At 44.9% G+C, this 14,830-nt stretch overlaps 1 protein-coding gene across 1 annotated transcript in view; it reads right to left on the minus strand.

The window, feature by feature from the left end:
• PXDNL (peroxidasin like) overlaps positions 1-14,830 on the minus strand; it is a 306,963-nt gene that overhangs the window by 64,078 nt on the left and 228,055 nt on the right. Inside the window, exon 16 of the mRNA XM_005279926.4 lies at positions 9,389-9,546. Within this exon, the coding sequence (XP_005279983.2) occupies positions 9,389-9,546 (158 nt within the window). The remainder of the gene's footprint in view (positions 1-9,388; positions 9,547-14,830) is intronic.

The following is a 14,830-nucleotide window of genomic DNA, read 5'->3' on the forward strand; positions in this document are numbered from 1 at the left end:
AGGTAGTAATATGTTTGATGATTTGTCATGGGGAGCCACACTCACATGCTGGGGAGTCCTTGATTTTCCATTTGTGCATTAGATGTCTGCATCTACTACGGTTGATTTTGGATTCGGTTCAGAGTTGACCAAGATGACTGTGGAAGATTGAACCCAGGAACCTTCTGTGGGGGATCCGGCACAAGGTGCTTATTTTTTAAGTCTTGTTTAGCCCAATCTGCTTTCCAAACCTTCTCTGATCGTAATCCGATTGCATGAGGCAAAGCAGATGTTCCCAGAAAGACTTACAAGACTGAAGAGATTGGGGGGGGGGGCACTGTCGAGGTCTTGGTGGATAGGAAGACATCTGTTTTCCTGGATTTGCTGAGCTTCACAGAGCATTGCAGCAATTCGGCATATCAGTGGGGGAGCGAAGTTAAAAAGAACATGTAGTTATGGCGTTGGTGTCGACTTAAGGGTTCCAGTGACACACCGCATCACTGTATTCAGCTGGGTGTCAACAAGTCACGTGTGGCTGCATCTGCTTCATATGGGTGAACAATATTCAGCTACCGAATATACAAGTGTTATTGCAGATGTTCGCAACGCTGAGGCCGATACACCCCAGGTTGTACCTGCTAGTTTCTAAATTATGTTGGCTCTCATTTTTATCTTTGCAGTTACCTTCTCAAGATGATCATGGAAGGTAAGGATGCGGTCAAGTTCTACTCTGAAGTATGTTGGAGTGTAATCATGTTGCACATTTTTACCACAGAAAGCTACTTTGTGTGGTTTTGGCATTCCTATTATCAAGATGAAATGCTTACTATTGTTTTTCCAGGGTTTAGTTTCAGCTTCCATTTCCAGAAGTATTGTTCCATAGTTGGAGGTGCTCAGTTAATGCTTTCTCAATGTCATGGAGATTTGCTGCTTGGATTGTCACGGCAAGATCATCTGCATACCCACATTTTAATGATTTAGTTGGAGGCATGCCACTTACGGAAATATTAAAAAGTGTTGGTGTCAGTACAGAGTATTGTGGTAGCCTGTTTATGGTACACAGTGAGCTGGTCTTATTACCCAGGTACACCCATAGGTGTCTGTTATTCAGCATGGACCACAGAAGGTGAAGTGTTTCGTAGCAAGGCATAATTTTTGCAAGTGTCAGCATCAGACCCTTAATCCATACAGTGTCATACGCAGATGACAGGTCAACAAATACTGCGCCAGTCTTTAGTTTTTTCTGACAGCCAGTCTCAATGTAACTTGAGAGTATCAGAACTTGGTCGCAACAACTACGTTTTGGACGGAAGCCTGCCTGTTCGACAGGGATAACTGGCTCAGTAAAAGGATGTATTCTTTTAAGGATGATGCATTCAAGAAGTTTATACGTCATGCATAGTAGAGCAATCAGCCTAGAGCTTGCCGCTTCATCTGTGGGCTTCCCAGGCTTTGGAATGGCAATTACCATTGCCTCATGCCATATTTCAGGGATCTGTACCATCTTTAAGGCAGAGGAAATGGCCAACCATCCCACCCCTCAATGCACACACTCTCTTGCCCAACCTGATGCAAAATTGGCTACTCAGATTTCCTCCTATGAAAAACTGACAATATCCTGAATTAACTTTACTGAATTAAGTAAAATCTTATTGAATTAGGTTTAATACCTTTGGGGCCCATTGTATTACAAATGCAATTGTGTATGTGTCACTGTATGTATGTAACTTCTGTAGGAAACTGAATAATGCAATCTTTGGAAGGTATTAGGAACTTCAAAGGGCTTTCTGGAACAATATCTGCGAGGAGGATATACTAGGAAGTAACTGGGAGTAAGGGGAATGCAAATAACCCACTTCAAACCCATCCTTTTGAAGCTATGCCCTGAAGAGGAAAAACATTGTTTACTAATTACCTGTTTCTGAAAACCCCAGCTCAAAGACCCCATAACTGTATAAAGTGTGGACTAAACATATTTTAAGGTGCTTATTCAGAGCTGGAGCTGTAATGAATTTATCACCACAAAAGAAACCCCTTGGGTGATGTTTGGAAAGACTCCTTTGGTTGGTGTGATATCCGGTATGCTTATTAGCATGCATATAGTTTTCTTTTATTGTTTTAAAATGTATTCTCTGTAGTGCTTTCATCAGAAGAGTAAAATAGTCTTGCACAGAAAGAACTGTGTGGTAACTTATAACTGTTGACAATTCCTCGTGTCCACCTCTGAAGAGAAAGCAAACAGGAATGCTTGGGCAGTTTGCCTCTGCTGGGAACAACACAGTGAAGGCAGGGAACTGTGAAGCCTGGAAATACCTCAGGCAGAAAGGAGAGAGACATGAGTCTCCACCCACGCCAGGCTACAGCACGGGAGCTGGAAGCTTGAGAGTGGGTGGCACCATACAAATATAACAATTTGAAAGGGATACAAAAAGCATAGAGCTACAAGGTACTTAAAATGAAAGAACAGATGAATAGACCATGTAAACTTCTTCTCACCACCTCACTAACATTTTTGACCTGACCATCCACATCTGGGCTGTTAGATTGGCTGGGTTCCAAAGTAGAATCTAAGAATGACACTCTAGCTAGCCAGTATCATCATGCGCATTAAGCCATTCTCTGAGGCTGCAAACAAGAGAGCCACCTAGTGCCAGTTGTAACTGTGGTTTGTTTGATGTGGATATATGTCCACTGGGAACTGGACTGAAAGCACCAGGTCAATGAGAAGAACTGACAGATTCTAATGGTGTTCAGTCTCTATGAACTTGAGGTGCATTTGAACCAGTGTTCTAGAAATGACATGTTGATATATCCACCACTAATCTCTCTCTTTCTAATTGTGTCACAGACATTCTGAAAACTCACAAAATATTATGTGAGAGATGAATGTGAGGGTGCTCAGTGGTGAATGTTGATCTGTTTCCCAAAATGGGATTTATGGAATGGATTTCTAAGACGGTGTGTTGGAATGTCAAAGGAGAGTAGACAATAGATAGTGAACACATTGTCTGAGGGATAAATGGACACTTGGCTCAGTCTCAACAATGCCTGGATTTCCAAAAAGGCTTACGTTGGTTTTGGCTTTTTTTTCTGTAACTCCCATCTAACTTAGCTTGTAGTGAAGGATTACGTGAGACTAAATGTGTGGGTAGCCTGTTTATGACTTTGAAATCACTCTCTCTAATGCTTTGTTGCATTTTCTAATAACCCTAAGAAGGCTGTTATTCTCTAAATCGCTGGTTAAAGGCTCCAGAAGGGAAGAAATGCAGATATCTACTGGGGCCTATTCAGTAATCATGGTTGGCACAGATGATCTGTTGTACCCAGATTCCAGTCTAAAAGATAGAATTGCACTCCAAGATGGATAAGGGCAAGATACCCAAGACCTGAACTGCGTACTCTCAGAGAGACCAGGAAAGAGGGCAGTTAGCCCTGTAACTATGACTGTGTGAAAAACACATACCATACCATCTTAGCCATGTAAAAGCTGAAAAGGAATTTTGTACACAACCCTTCCTGCACTCATTCTTCATAAAGAATTCGAGGCACAACAATGCTCAATGCCATGGGAAAAAAATAAACCAAGTGGAGAAAACAGAAAGTGTGTTTTAGGTGAACAAATCAAAAACAGGAAACAAGAAGCATTGTTGTTTACAGACAGAAAGAGATTAAAAGTTTGCTAACAAGTTTCCATTAGTCAAGTGCTAGCAGCATGCTATCAGGTTTCTGCATTTCTTGGACTAGAACAAGCTCTTAGAATGCAGAACATTGCCTCATTAAACACATGACAGCTCCCTCTTGTATTCTGCCACCCAGATGCACTTTTATCACCTTTTACATTATTCACAAAATGCCTTGATTTGTTACAATGACTCGAAGTGTTCTTCAGCACTCCTGGTGAGTCAAAGTAATAAAATTCAGGGAAACAGTTAATGTACCCTATGGTGAGTATTTTTCTACCCAGCTCTATATGGGTGAAATTCACCTACGGCTTCCCTTTTGGTAGTTTCACTGCATAGTGAACGAAACCCACTATAGAGTGATTGAGTCAGGGGACTGCAACTTCCCAGGTGATCTTCAATGTTCTAAAACTCAAAAAAGAGTCCTACAAAAAGTGGAATCTCGGTCAAATTACAAAGGATGAATATAAACAAATAACACAAGTATGTAGGGACAAAATTAGAAAGGCCAAGGCACAAAATGAGATCCATCTAGCTAGGGACATAAAGGGTAACAAAAAAAAATCTACAAATATATTAGAAGCAAGAGGAAGACCAAGGACAGGATCAATGAGGGGTGTGTGACAAGATGGCCGATGTTCATATGTTGGGTCCCGCACTTTTCTTGGGGGGTGGGGTAAGACGCTCTTAGGTACCGAGGGTCCCGCTAGTGGCCTGGGAAGGTGGTAGAGGAGGGAAACGGGGGAGGATCTGGGTTTGCTCCTCACAACCTTGTGGGTTTCTTACCCTCTTTCCCTCTTGGGTGGGGTTATCCTCGGTCCTTAGATGCTGGGGGGGGGGGGGGGGGGAAGTTGTCTTCCTTAATTTGGTTCTCTGGTCTTTCAAATCTCACAACACACCTCCAAGCTCCAGTCCGTTCTCCTTCCTCCTCCTCCCCTGATTGCCTGAAGCAGGGGGTTTTATTAGGTTCCTGACATGGCCTTAATTGACTACAGGTGCTCCAATTAACCTGTAGCAACCCTCCCTAGTCTACAGGAAACCACTTCCTAATTAGCTTAGGGCTTATATATTTCCCCTCTATCACTCTATCACAGGGGGAAGACAATAACAGAGAATGTGGAAATGGCAGAGGTGCTTAATGACTTCTTTGTTTCGATTTTCACCAAGAAGGTTGATGGCGATTGGACATCTAACATAGTGAATGCCAATGAAAATGAGGTAGAATCAGAGTCTAAAATAGGGAAAGAACAAGTCAAAAATTACTTAAACAAGTTAGATGTCTTCAAATTATCAGGGCCTAATGAAATGCATCCTAGAATACTCAAGGAGCTGACTGAGGAGATATCTGAGCCATAAGCAATTATCTCTGGAAAGTCATGGAAGACGGGAGACATTCCAGAAGACTGGAAAAGGGCAAATATAGTGCCCATCTATAAAAAGGGAAATAAGGACAACCCAGGGAATTACATGTCTCGCATGACCTTCTCATAAACAAACTAGGGAAATACAACCTAGATGGAGCTACTATACAGTGGGTGCATAACTGGTTGGAAAATAGTTCCCAGAGAGTAGTTATCAGTGGTTCACAGTCATGCTGGAAGGGCATAATAAGTTGGGTCCTGCAGGGATCGGTTCTGAGTCCGGTTCTTTTCAATATCTTCATCAATGATTTAGATAATGGCATAGAGCAGGGATCTCAAACTCAAACGACCACGAGGGCCACATGAGGCTAGTACATTGGCCCAAGGGCCGCATCACTGACACACACACCCCCCGCCCCGGCCCCATTCCACCCCTTCCATGAGGCCCCATGCCCCTGCCCTGCCTCTTCCCATCCCTTCCCCCACCCCCATTCCAAGCCCTTCCCCAAAGTCCCCACCCCAACTCCGCCCCCTCCCTGCCCCTATTCCAACCACTTTCCCAAATCCCCACCCCTGCCCTGCCTCTTCTCCTCCTCCTCCCCGCAGTGCACGGCTCCCTGGTCCTCCCCCCTGGAAAGCACTAAGCACCGCCAAACAACTGTGCCTGAAGGTAGGCAGAAGAGCGGGGACACAGCGTGCTGGGGGAGAAGGAGGGCGGTGGGGGAGGGGAGCTTGTCAGCTGCAGGAAATAACTCCACGGGCCGTGTGTTTGAGACCCCTGTCATAGAGAGTACACTTATAAAGTTTGCGGATGATACCAACCTGGGAGGGGTTGCAAGTGCTTTGGAGAATAGGATTAAAATTCAAAATGATCTGGACAAACTGGAGAAATGGTCTGAAGTAAATAACAAGAAATTCAATACGGACAAATGCACAGTACTCCACTTAAGAAGGAACAACCAATTGCACACATACAAAATGGGAAATGACTGCCTAGGAAGGAGTACTGCGGAAAGGGATCTGGGGGTCATAGTGGATCACAAGCTAAACATGAGTCAACAGTGTAACACTGTTGCAAAAAAAGCAAACATCATTCTGGGATGCATTAGCAGGAGTATTGTAAGCAAGACGCAAGAAGTAATTCTTCCGCTCTACTCCGCGCTGATTAGGCCTCAGCTGGAGTATTATGTCCAGTTCTGTGTGCCACATTTCAGAAAAGATGTGGACAAATTGGAGAAAGTCCAGGGAAGAGCAACACAAATGATTAAAGGTTTAAAAAACATGACCTATGAGGGAAGACTGAAAAAATTGGGTTTGTTTAGTCTGGAGAAGAGAAGACTGAGAGGGGACATGATAACAGTTTTCGAGTACATATAAATTTTTTTTTTAACCTCTGAGGATAGGACAAGAAGCAATGGGCTTAAATTGCAGCAAGAGAGGTTTAGGTTGGACATTAGGAAAAACTTCCTATCAGAGTGGTTAAGCACTGGAATCAATTGCCTAGGGAGGTTGCGGAATCTCCATCACTGGGGATTTTTAAGAGCAGGTTTGACAGACACCTGTCAGGAATGGTCTAGAATACTTAGTCCTGCCATGAGCTCCTAACCAGCTCCACACAGACCACAGTGGGTTAAGTGGGTGACCATGCAGTCAGAAAATATGTGGATCCAGTTGCCAAAAACTTCTAAAGCCCAGCTGGTACAGTAGGGTCACAACAAATATTGCAGCCAAAGGATTAGAGCAGCAGCCAAGGAGGAGCTGTGGTTTGTGGAGTAAAGTCCATCTTTCCCTGACCCTCACCTAGTTACTAAGCAAAGCCCAATCATGAGGGATTTGTGTGGGGAAAAATATTTAAGTGAGTGCATCTGTCATCATTATATTCCAAAGAGCCATTTGTAAAATGAAATTCAAAACAAAATCTGTATACTTTAACAGAGTCTGAATTCTTACTCTGACTCCATTGATCATCCTCTAGGTTACTCTGCAAATCTCATTTCCATTTTTTCCTAAGTGTGGGTTTTATCCCTTTCAGTGAAGATAATTTGAGACTGTATCTAAAGCTGAAAAGAGGTGTGAAGGATTTGCCCTTCTAAATTAAAGTAATGCTTCTAGGCGACAGCTGTTGTTATCTTCAAATTTCAGCCCTAAATTTTTAACATAGCTCCTGGTTGGTATCTCTTTCAAACACTGGGAGACTAGTAGAGTAACTTGTTTACTGTAACTTTCTGAGGACAAGATATTTGGCGGCATAGGCAAAAATCTGGGGATATTGACCTCAAACTTCCTAAATACTGGTCATTATAGCAGAAACCAGCTCTTGGAGATTTATGTTACTGTGAATATTTATGTATTTAAAAATTAACATTATGCATATCATCAGGTTTCAAGATGCATATAAAATGTTGAAAATAAAATGTAGACAAATATGTCTGAAGTGTACTAAGAAGAATCTGGCTTATAAATGTTTAGGATTTAGGCTCATGCTTAGGATTTAGGCTCAGCAAGGGCTCTTTGACCATGGGATTTTCCTTCAGGTACGGATTGTGCAGAAAATAAAGACAGTTCTATTATTGGTACTGCATGCAAGCAATAAAAACATAGTAGTGTCTCCATGAACAATTTTGGGTACATTATAATAGTCAGTTTTTAACAAGCAGCGAGTGGGTTTTGGACACCACCAATTTTGGACATATCTGAGTTTACAAGCTAGAAGACAGAATCCGGTGTCTGTAAAATTCATTCTCTTCCTCTTTTTGAAGGGATACAACATTTTTGGTTATTCTGTGCTATTGTGTCATAATTAAGACTAAGATTTAGTCAGGGGTATTTTTAGTAAAAGTCATGACAAGTAATGGCTTTTACTATAAGCACCCCTGAGTAAATCTTAGCTGCCCTGCCCCGCTGCACTGCGGGGCCTCAGGTCCAGCCCCACTGGTCACTGCTCTGTGGGGTCTCAGGACCAGCTGCCTGGGGCTGCCGAGTAGTGGCCGGTGTGGCCACCGGGGCCACTGCTCCGGGCGAGGTTTGCCAGGTGTCTGGTTTTCGATTGGAACGCCTGGTCGAAAACGGACCCTGGAGGCCAGCAGGTCTGGCTCTTGGGGGAGGAGGGAACCACAGGGCTCCCGCTCTGAGCGCTGGCTCCGCACTCCCATTGGCTGGGAACCATGGCCAATGGGAGCTGGGGGATGGTGCCTGAGGGCGAGATCAGCGCGTGGAGCTTCCTGCCCCCCCCAGTCCCCGCCTAGGAGCTGGACCTGCTGCTGGCTGCTTCCAGGGTGCCAATTGTTCGGGCGGCCCTGGTGTCAGCCACACGGGCTGCTGCAGCTGTGGAATTTCATGGAAGTTACGCAAAGTCATGGAATCTGTGACTTCTGCAACCTCTGTGAGAAACTTGCAGCCATAGTCATAATTTATACCACTTGCTGATTTTTGATATCGCAATAGCAACTGAAATGTTAAAATGGAAGAGCCCTATGAAGAAGATGATTTTGTATTTTTTTAAATACATATAATGTATAATAACCCTAAAGGTCACACTCCTTCATTGACAAGACAAGTATGGATTTGATAATATGAAATAAAGAAATGTGAATTAATAATATAGTCAGTAGAATGCAACTGCCATTAGAGAGAAAGAGATGGAATTCTGAAGAAAAACAAAGAGCAATTCACACTATAACAGCATGACAATATCAAAAAGTATTAAAAAATGTAATTGCAGGCAAAGAAATATAGACAAGTGAATACAAAGAATACAAAGAAAATTGCTTCAACTACTGTAAGTACATTAATGCAGAAGTTGGGTAGGAATGTTTCCTTATCCTTATAATTTCTCATCTGAAAGATGGTTCTTCTGTTACTGCAATTCCCCATTGCATTATGGGGCATTGATAAGAAACTCAATAAATGCCACCTTTGCCTTTTAGTCATTTCTGATCCAATGCCCCATGATATAAGGGGAACTGTGCCTGTGGAGGGGGCATCTTCCGCAAAAGTAAAAGAAAGGTCCTGATTACTTGTGGTAACAAAAGCACTTTTCAAAAATGCAGAAGTGTTAAGTCCAGTGTTACAGTCAATTTCCAGCTCTGGTAATTCGTTATATCCAAAATCACCCAATAGTTTCAACTAGATAAATGGTTTTTCACTTCTTGTCCTAAGTCGTGCAGTGGTACTAGAATAGAATGGCTATTTTCCAACCCTAGGTGCAGTATAAACCCAGGGTGCATTACACTATGTATATTGCTTTGTATAATGCCTTCTGGATGAAAAAAAAAATAAGTATAAGATATTATTGCAGGTCAAATTTCACCGGTGAGATACAGCAATACATTGCAAAGTGAAAAGATACTAGCTTCTACTGATACTCACCTATTCCATCAAAATCAACATGCAGACCCTGTTTAACGTGCTCCTGTATCAGCTGAAGTGTTTGCTCAAAAATCTCTCCTGCTCTTGCAATTTCTATAGTGAAAGGATCCCGTGGATAGTGGAATTGAGCCAACAGATCATTTGGAGTCCGGGGACGCCTGCAGAAATGAAAATACCTATTGAAACCAATATATTAAAACTAATTTCTGTGTAGAAATATGACCAGAGTTTCTCTGTAGATATACAACATCTGAAAATAATCACAAAGAAGTTAGCCTGCTTCAAGAGAGTAGTCTTAAACGGATGGTGTGTAGAAACCTACATGCAATAAAATATTTAATTATCTCCCTTTATATGGGTGTTTTGTATATGTTATAGAGCAAAGCCAAAGCAATCATGGAGTGTTAACACTACTCTACAGTGGGATATCACAGAAAATATTATTGCTCATCTGACCCTCATACTCTCCAACAGCCAACTCATAAAGAGACATTTACGGTATTTTCAAGGAAAGAACATTCTACCTTCTCCTCACCGTCCTTTCTGGACTAGTTGTCTGATTTCCCTTTTGTTAAAGGAAAAACGCATTTGGAAAGAAAACGGTGTCAATTACTTGCCCCTCCAAATAAAGGGATAGCCTACTATTCACCCATGAATGGCTGAAGGCTACCACCAAATTCAAAGATTAGACTGAATTGACCTGAACTTTATGACTGACAAGAAAAAAGGAGCTCCGGTGTCCAGCTACACTGCAACAACATATTATTGCCTTTACCTTCCACACTTAAATGCCAAAGAAATATAATACAGTTACTGTCCATTCATGGAGGGAATTATACGATAGTGATTTCACCAAGAAAACAAATGCCTACGGCTCACAGAGGAATGAAAACTTTTCAGGGTTAGCACTGTCAATCCCTTTTTCTGTATTGTATTGCAGCAGTGACAGCCTCTAATAACTTAACCGCTTTTTCTACAACTTTGCTCCCCTCTGCATTGAGCAATGGAGGAAGCACAGGGACCAGACACTTTGTTCCTGTCCTGTAGGGAAGGAGGAAAGGCTAAGCTAACTTTTTATGGATGTTCTGTTTGGTTCTTTCCTCCTGTTCCCAAAGCTTTGGTTACAGAGTTCCTGGCTAGATTAGCCCTTAGCAAGAAGGCACTCAGAGAGCTGTAAGCCACAGAAAGTAATCAGGTGGCAGTTGAATGGTGATAGAGAGCCCAGGTGATAGATAGAGATGCTTTTTTTCCGTGCAGACGCCATACTGCTTTCAGCAGATGGTGCAGTAGGACTGTTAATCGTAGTCGTCCAACCACTGCATCCGCTGCAACTCTGCTCTCCTGGTGCCATGAATCCACCTCGCAGGTCCTCTCATCATTCGGTATAAATATCTATTCTCATGGCATTTGTTGTCATCCACCGCTTCCGCTGCAACTCTGCTCTCCTGCAGACGCCATGCCACGACAAGCATGGAGCTTGCTCAGCTCACCACTGCTGTTGTGAGCATTGTAAGCACCTTGCGCATTATCCTGCAGTATGTGCAGAACCAGAACCTGCAAAAGCAGGCGAGGAGGCAACAACAACACGATCATGATAGTGATGAGGACATGGACACAGACTTCTCTCAAAGCACGGGCCCTGGCAATTTGGACATCATGGTGGTAATGGGGCAGGTTCATGCCGTGGAACGCTGGTTCTGGGCTTGGGACTGGTGGGACCGCATAGTGTTGCAGATCTGGGATAATTCCAGTGGCTGCGAAACTTTCGCATGCGTAAGGGCACTTTCATGGAACTTTGTGACTTGCTTTCCCCTGCCTTGAAGCGCAAGAATGCCAAGATGACAGCAGCCCTCACAGTTCACAAGCGAATGGCAATAGCCCTCTGGAAGCTTGCAACGCCAAACAGCTACTGGTCAGTTAGGAATCAATTTGGAGTGGGTAAATCTACCGTGGGGGCTGCTGTGATCCAAGTAACCAACCCAATCACTGAGCTGCTGCTATCAAGGGTAGTGACTCTGGGAAATGTGCAGGTTATATTGGATGGCTTTGCTGCAATTGGATTCCCTAACTGTGGTGGGGCAATAGAAGGAATGCATATCCCTATCTTGGGACCAGACTACCTTGGCAGCCAGTACATAAACCGCAAGGGGTAATTTTCAATGGTGCTGCAAGCACTGGTGGATCACAAGGGACGTTTCACTGATATCAATGTGGGATGGCGGGGGAAAGTACATGACACTCGCATCTTCAGGAACTCTGGTCTGTTTGAACAGCTGCAGGAAGGGACTTACTTCCCAGACCAGAAAATAACTGTTGGGGAACGTTGAAATGCCTATAGTTATCCTTGGGGACCCAGCCTACCCCTTAATGCCATGGCTCATGAAGCCATACACAGGCACCCTGGACAGTAGTAAGGAGCTGTTCAACTATAGGCTGAGCAAGTGCAGAATGGTGGTAGAATATGCATTTGGACGTTTAAAAGCGCGCTGGCGCAATTTACTGACTCAGTTAGACCTGAGCGAAACCAATATTCCAACTGTTATTGCCGCTTGCTGTGTGCTCCACAATATCTGTGAGAGTAAGGGGGAGACGTTTATGGTGGGGTGGGAGGTTGAGGCAAATCGCCTAGCCGCTGATTATGTGCAGCCAGACACCAGGGCAATTAGAAGAGCATAGCAGGGTGTGCTGCACATCAGAGAAGCTTTGAAAACCAGTTTCATGACTTGCCAGGCTACAGTGTGACAGTTCTGTTTGTTTCTCCTTGATGAAAACCCGCCCCCTTGGTTCACTCTACTTCCCTGTAAGCCAACCGCCCTCCCCCTTCGATCACCACTTGCACAGGCAATAAAGTCATTATTGTTTCAAAACCATGCATTCTTTATTAATTCATCACACAAATAGGGGAATAACTGTCAAGGTAGCCCGGGAGGGGTGGGGGAGGAGGGAAGCACCGGGTGGGGTGGTGGATGAGGGGAGGAGGGAAGGACAAGGCCACACTGCACTTCAAAGCTTATTGAATGCCAGCCTTCTGTTGCTTGGGCAGTCCTCTGGGGTGGAGTGGTTGGGTGCCCGGAGCCCCTCCCACCCCGCATTCTTGGGCATCTGGATGAGGAAGCTATGGAACTTGGAGAGGAGGGCGGGCAGTTACACAGGGGTAGCAGCGGCGGTCTGTGCTCCTGCTGCCTTTCCTGCAGCTCTACCAGACACCGGAGCATATCAGTTTGATCCCCCAGTAGCCTCAGCTACTGCCTCCTTCCTCCTCTCATCGCGCTGCCGCCACCTCTCATCTTGCTCCCCCCTCCTCTCATCTTGCTTGTCCCTCCTGTCTTCGTGTTCACTTTTTGCTTTCCTGGACTCTGACACTGTTTGCCTCCACTCATTCTGCTGAGCTCTTTCAGTGTGGAAGGACTGCATGAGCTCAGAGAACATTTCATCGCGAGTGTGTTTTTTCCACTGTGACGAAGTTCCTCCTCTAGCTTGGTGGGTCCTGCACTTATTGGCGGATTTTCTTGCCTCAGAGATTCACCATGTAGGTTGGGGAACAGCTCAGAGACCTTCCCCTCTGGAAGAACCAGGTCAATTGGGAGGTTTGGGGGGAACCCGGGCCCGCCCTCTACTCTGGGTTCCAGCCCAGGGCCCTGTGGACTGCAGCTGTCTATAGTGCCTCCTGTAACAGCTGCATGACAGCTACAACTCCCTGGACTATTTCCCCATGGCCTCCTCCAAACACCTTCCTTAATCTCATCACAGGACCTTCCTCCTGGTGTCTGATAATGCTTGTGCTCCTCAGTCCTCCAGCAGCAGACCCGCTCACTCTCAGCTCCTTGTGCCCCTTGCTCCCAGCTCCTCACACTTGCACTACAAACTGAAGTGAGCTCCTTTTTAAAGCCCAGGTGCCCTGATTAGCCTGCCTTAATCAATTCTAGCAGCTTTTTCTTAATTGGCTCCAGGTGTCCTAATTAGCCTGCCTGCCTTAACTGGTTCTAGCAGGTTCCTGATTACTCTAGTGCAGCCCCTGCTCTGGTCACTCAGGGAACAGAAAACTACTCATCCAGTGACCAGTATATTTGCCCTCTACCAGACTCCTGTACCCCACTGGTCTGGGTCTGTCACACCACCTTCTTATCTGCGCTAGCCTCTGGGACAGAGATGATAGGGGGAGCGTTGAAACATTTGCAGCTGTGGGAGGAAAAAAAGGGAGAGTAGTATTTAAAAAGACACATTTTAGAGGACAATGGGTAGACTCTTTCATGGTGAACCAAGCTGTTAACATTACATAGCACATATGCTTTCGATAAAAGGTCGCATTTTGCCTCTTATATTGAGGGCCAGCCAGTATAGTGTGAGAGATCACACACGCAAGGCTGGGCAAGAGAATTCGGCTTGCAGGCAGTCATGGTAAGCCACAGTCTTTCGCCTTCTTCAACCTTCATAATATGTGGGAATGGTTTCAAACAGCAGCGCTCTCCTTTCCCATACAAAGCACCCATTGGGTTGGCCATTTAAAAGGAGGGGCTGTACTGGTTGCGAATGCATCCCAAGACTTCAGGGCAAATTAATCATTAAACACGCTTGCTTTTAAACCGTGCATTATATTTACAAAGGTACACTCACCAGAGGTGCCTTCTCTGGCTTCATGGTCCATGAGCCCACCTTGGGAAGGCAGGGAGGGTTTTGGCTCCAGGGTGATACACAGCTCCTGGCCGTTGGGGAGAATGGTTTCTCCACTTGCGTGCTGTGCGCTATCCTCATCCTCCTCCACCTCCTCATCTTCCTTGACCCCCAAATCCTCATCCCTTTCGCATGAGACTCCCCCCTTGCAGGTCTCCATGGACAGGGGTGGGATAGTGGTAGAGGCCCCCCCTAGAATTGCATGCAGCTCATCATAGAAGCGGCATGTCTGGGGCTCTGACAAGGAGCGGCCATTTGCCTCTTTGGTTTTTTGGTACACTTGCCTGAGCGCCTTAATTTTCAAGTGATACTGCTGCGGGTCCCTGTTGTAGCCTCTGTCCATCATGCCCTTGGAGATTTTTTCAAATATTTTGGCATTTCGTCTTTTGGAATGGAGTTCTGATGGCATGGGTTCGTCTCCCCATACAGCAATCAGATCCAGTACCTCCCGTTCGGTCCATGCTGGAGCTCTTTTGCGATTCTGGGACTGCATGGTCACCTGAGCTGATGAGCTCGCCACGCTGGCCAAACAGGAAATGAAATTCAAAAGTTCCCGGGGCTTTTGCTGTTTACATGGCTAGTGCATCTGAATTGAAAGTGCTGTCCAGAGTGGTCACAATAGAGCTCTCTAGGATAGCTACCGGAGGCCAATACCATTGAATTGTGTCCACACTACCCCAAATTTGACCTGGCGATGTCGATTTCAGTGCTAATCCCCTCATTGGGGAGGAGTACAGAAATCGATTTTAAGAGCCATTTAAGTCGACAAAA

Source organism: Chrysemys picta, chromosome 2 (assembly GCF_011386835.1).
Source record: "Chrysemys picta bellii isolate R12L10 chromosome 2, ASM1138683v2, whole genome shotgun sequence".
In the NCBI taxonomy this organism is placed as follows: Eukaryota; Metazoa; Chordata; order Testudines; family Emydidae; genus Chrysemys; species Chrysemys picta.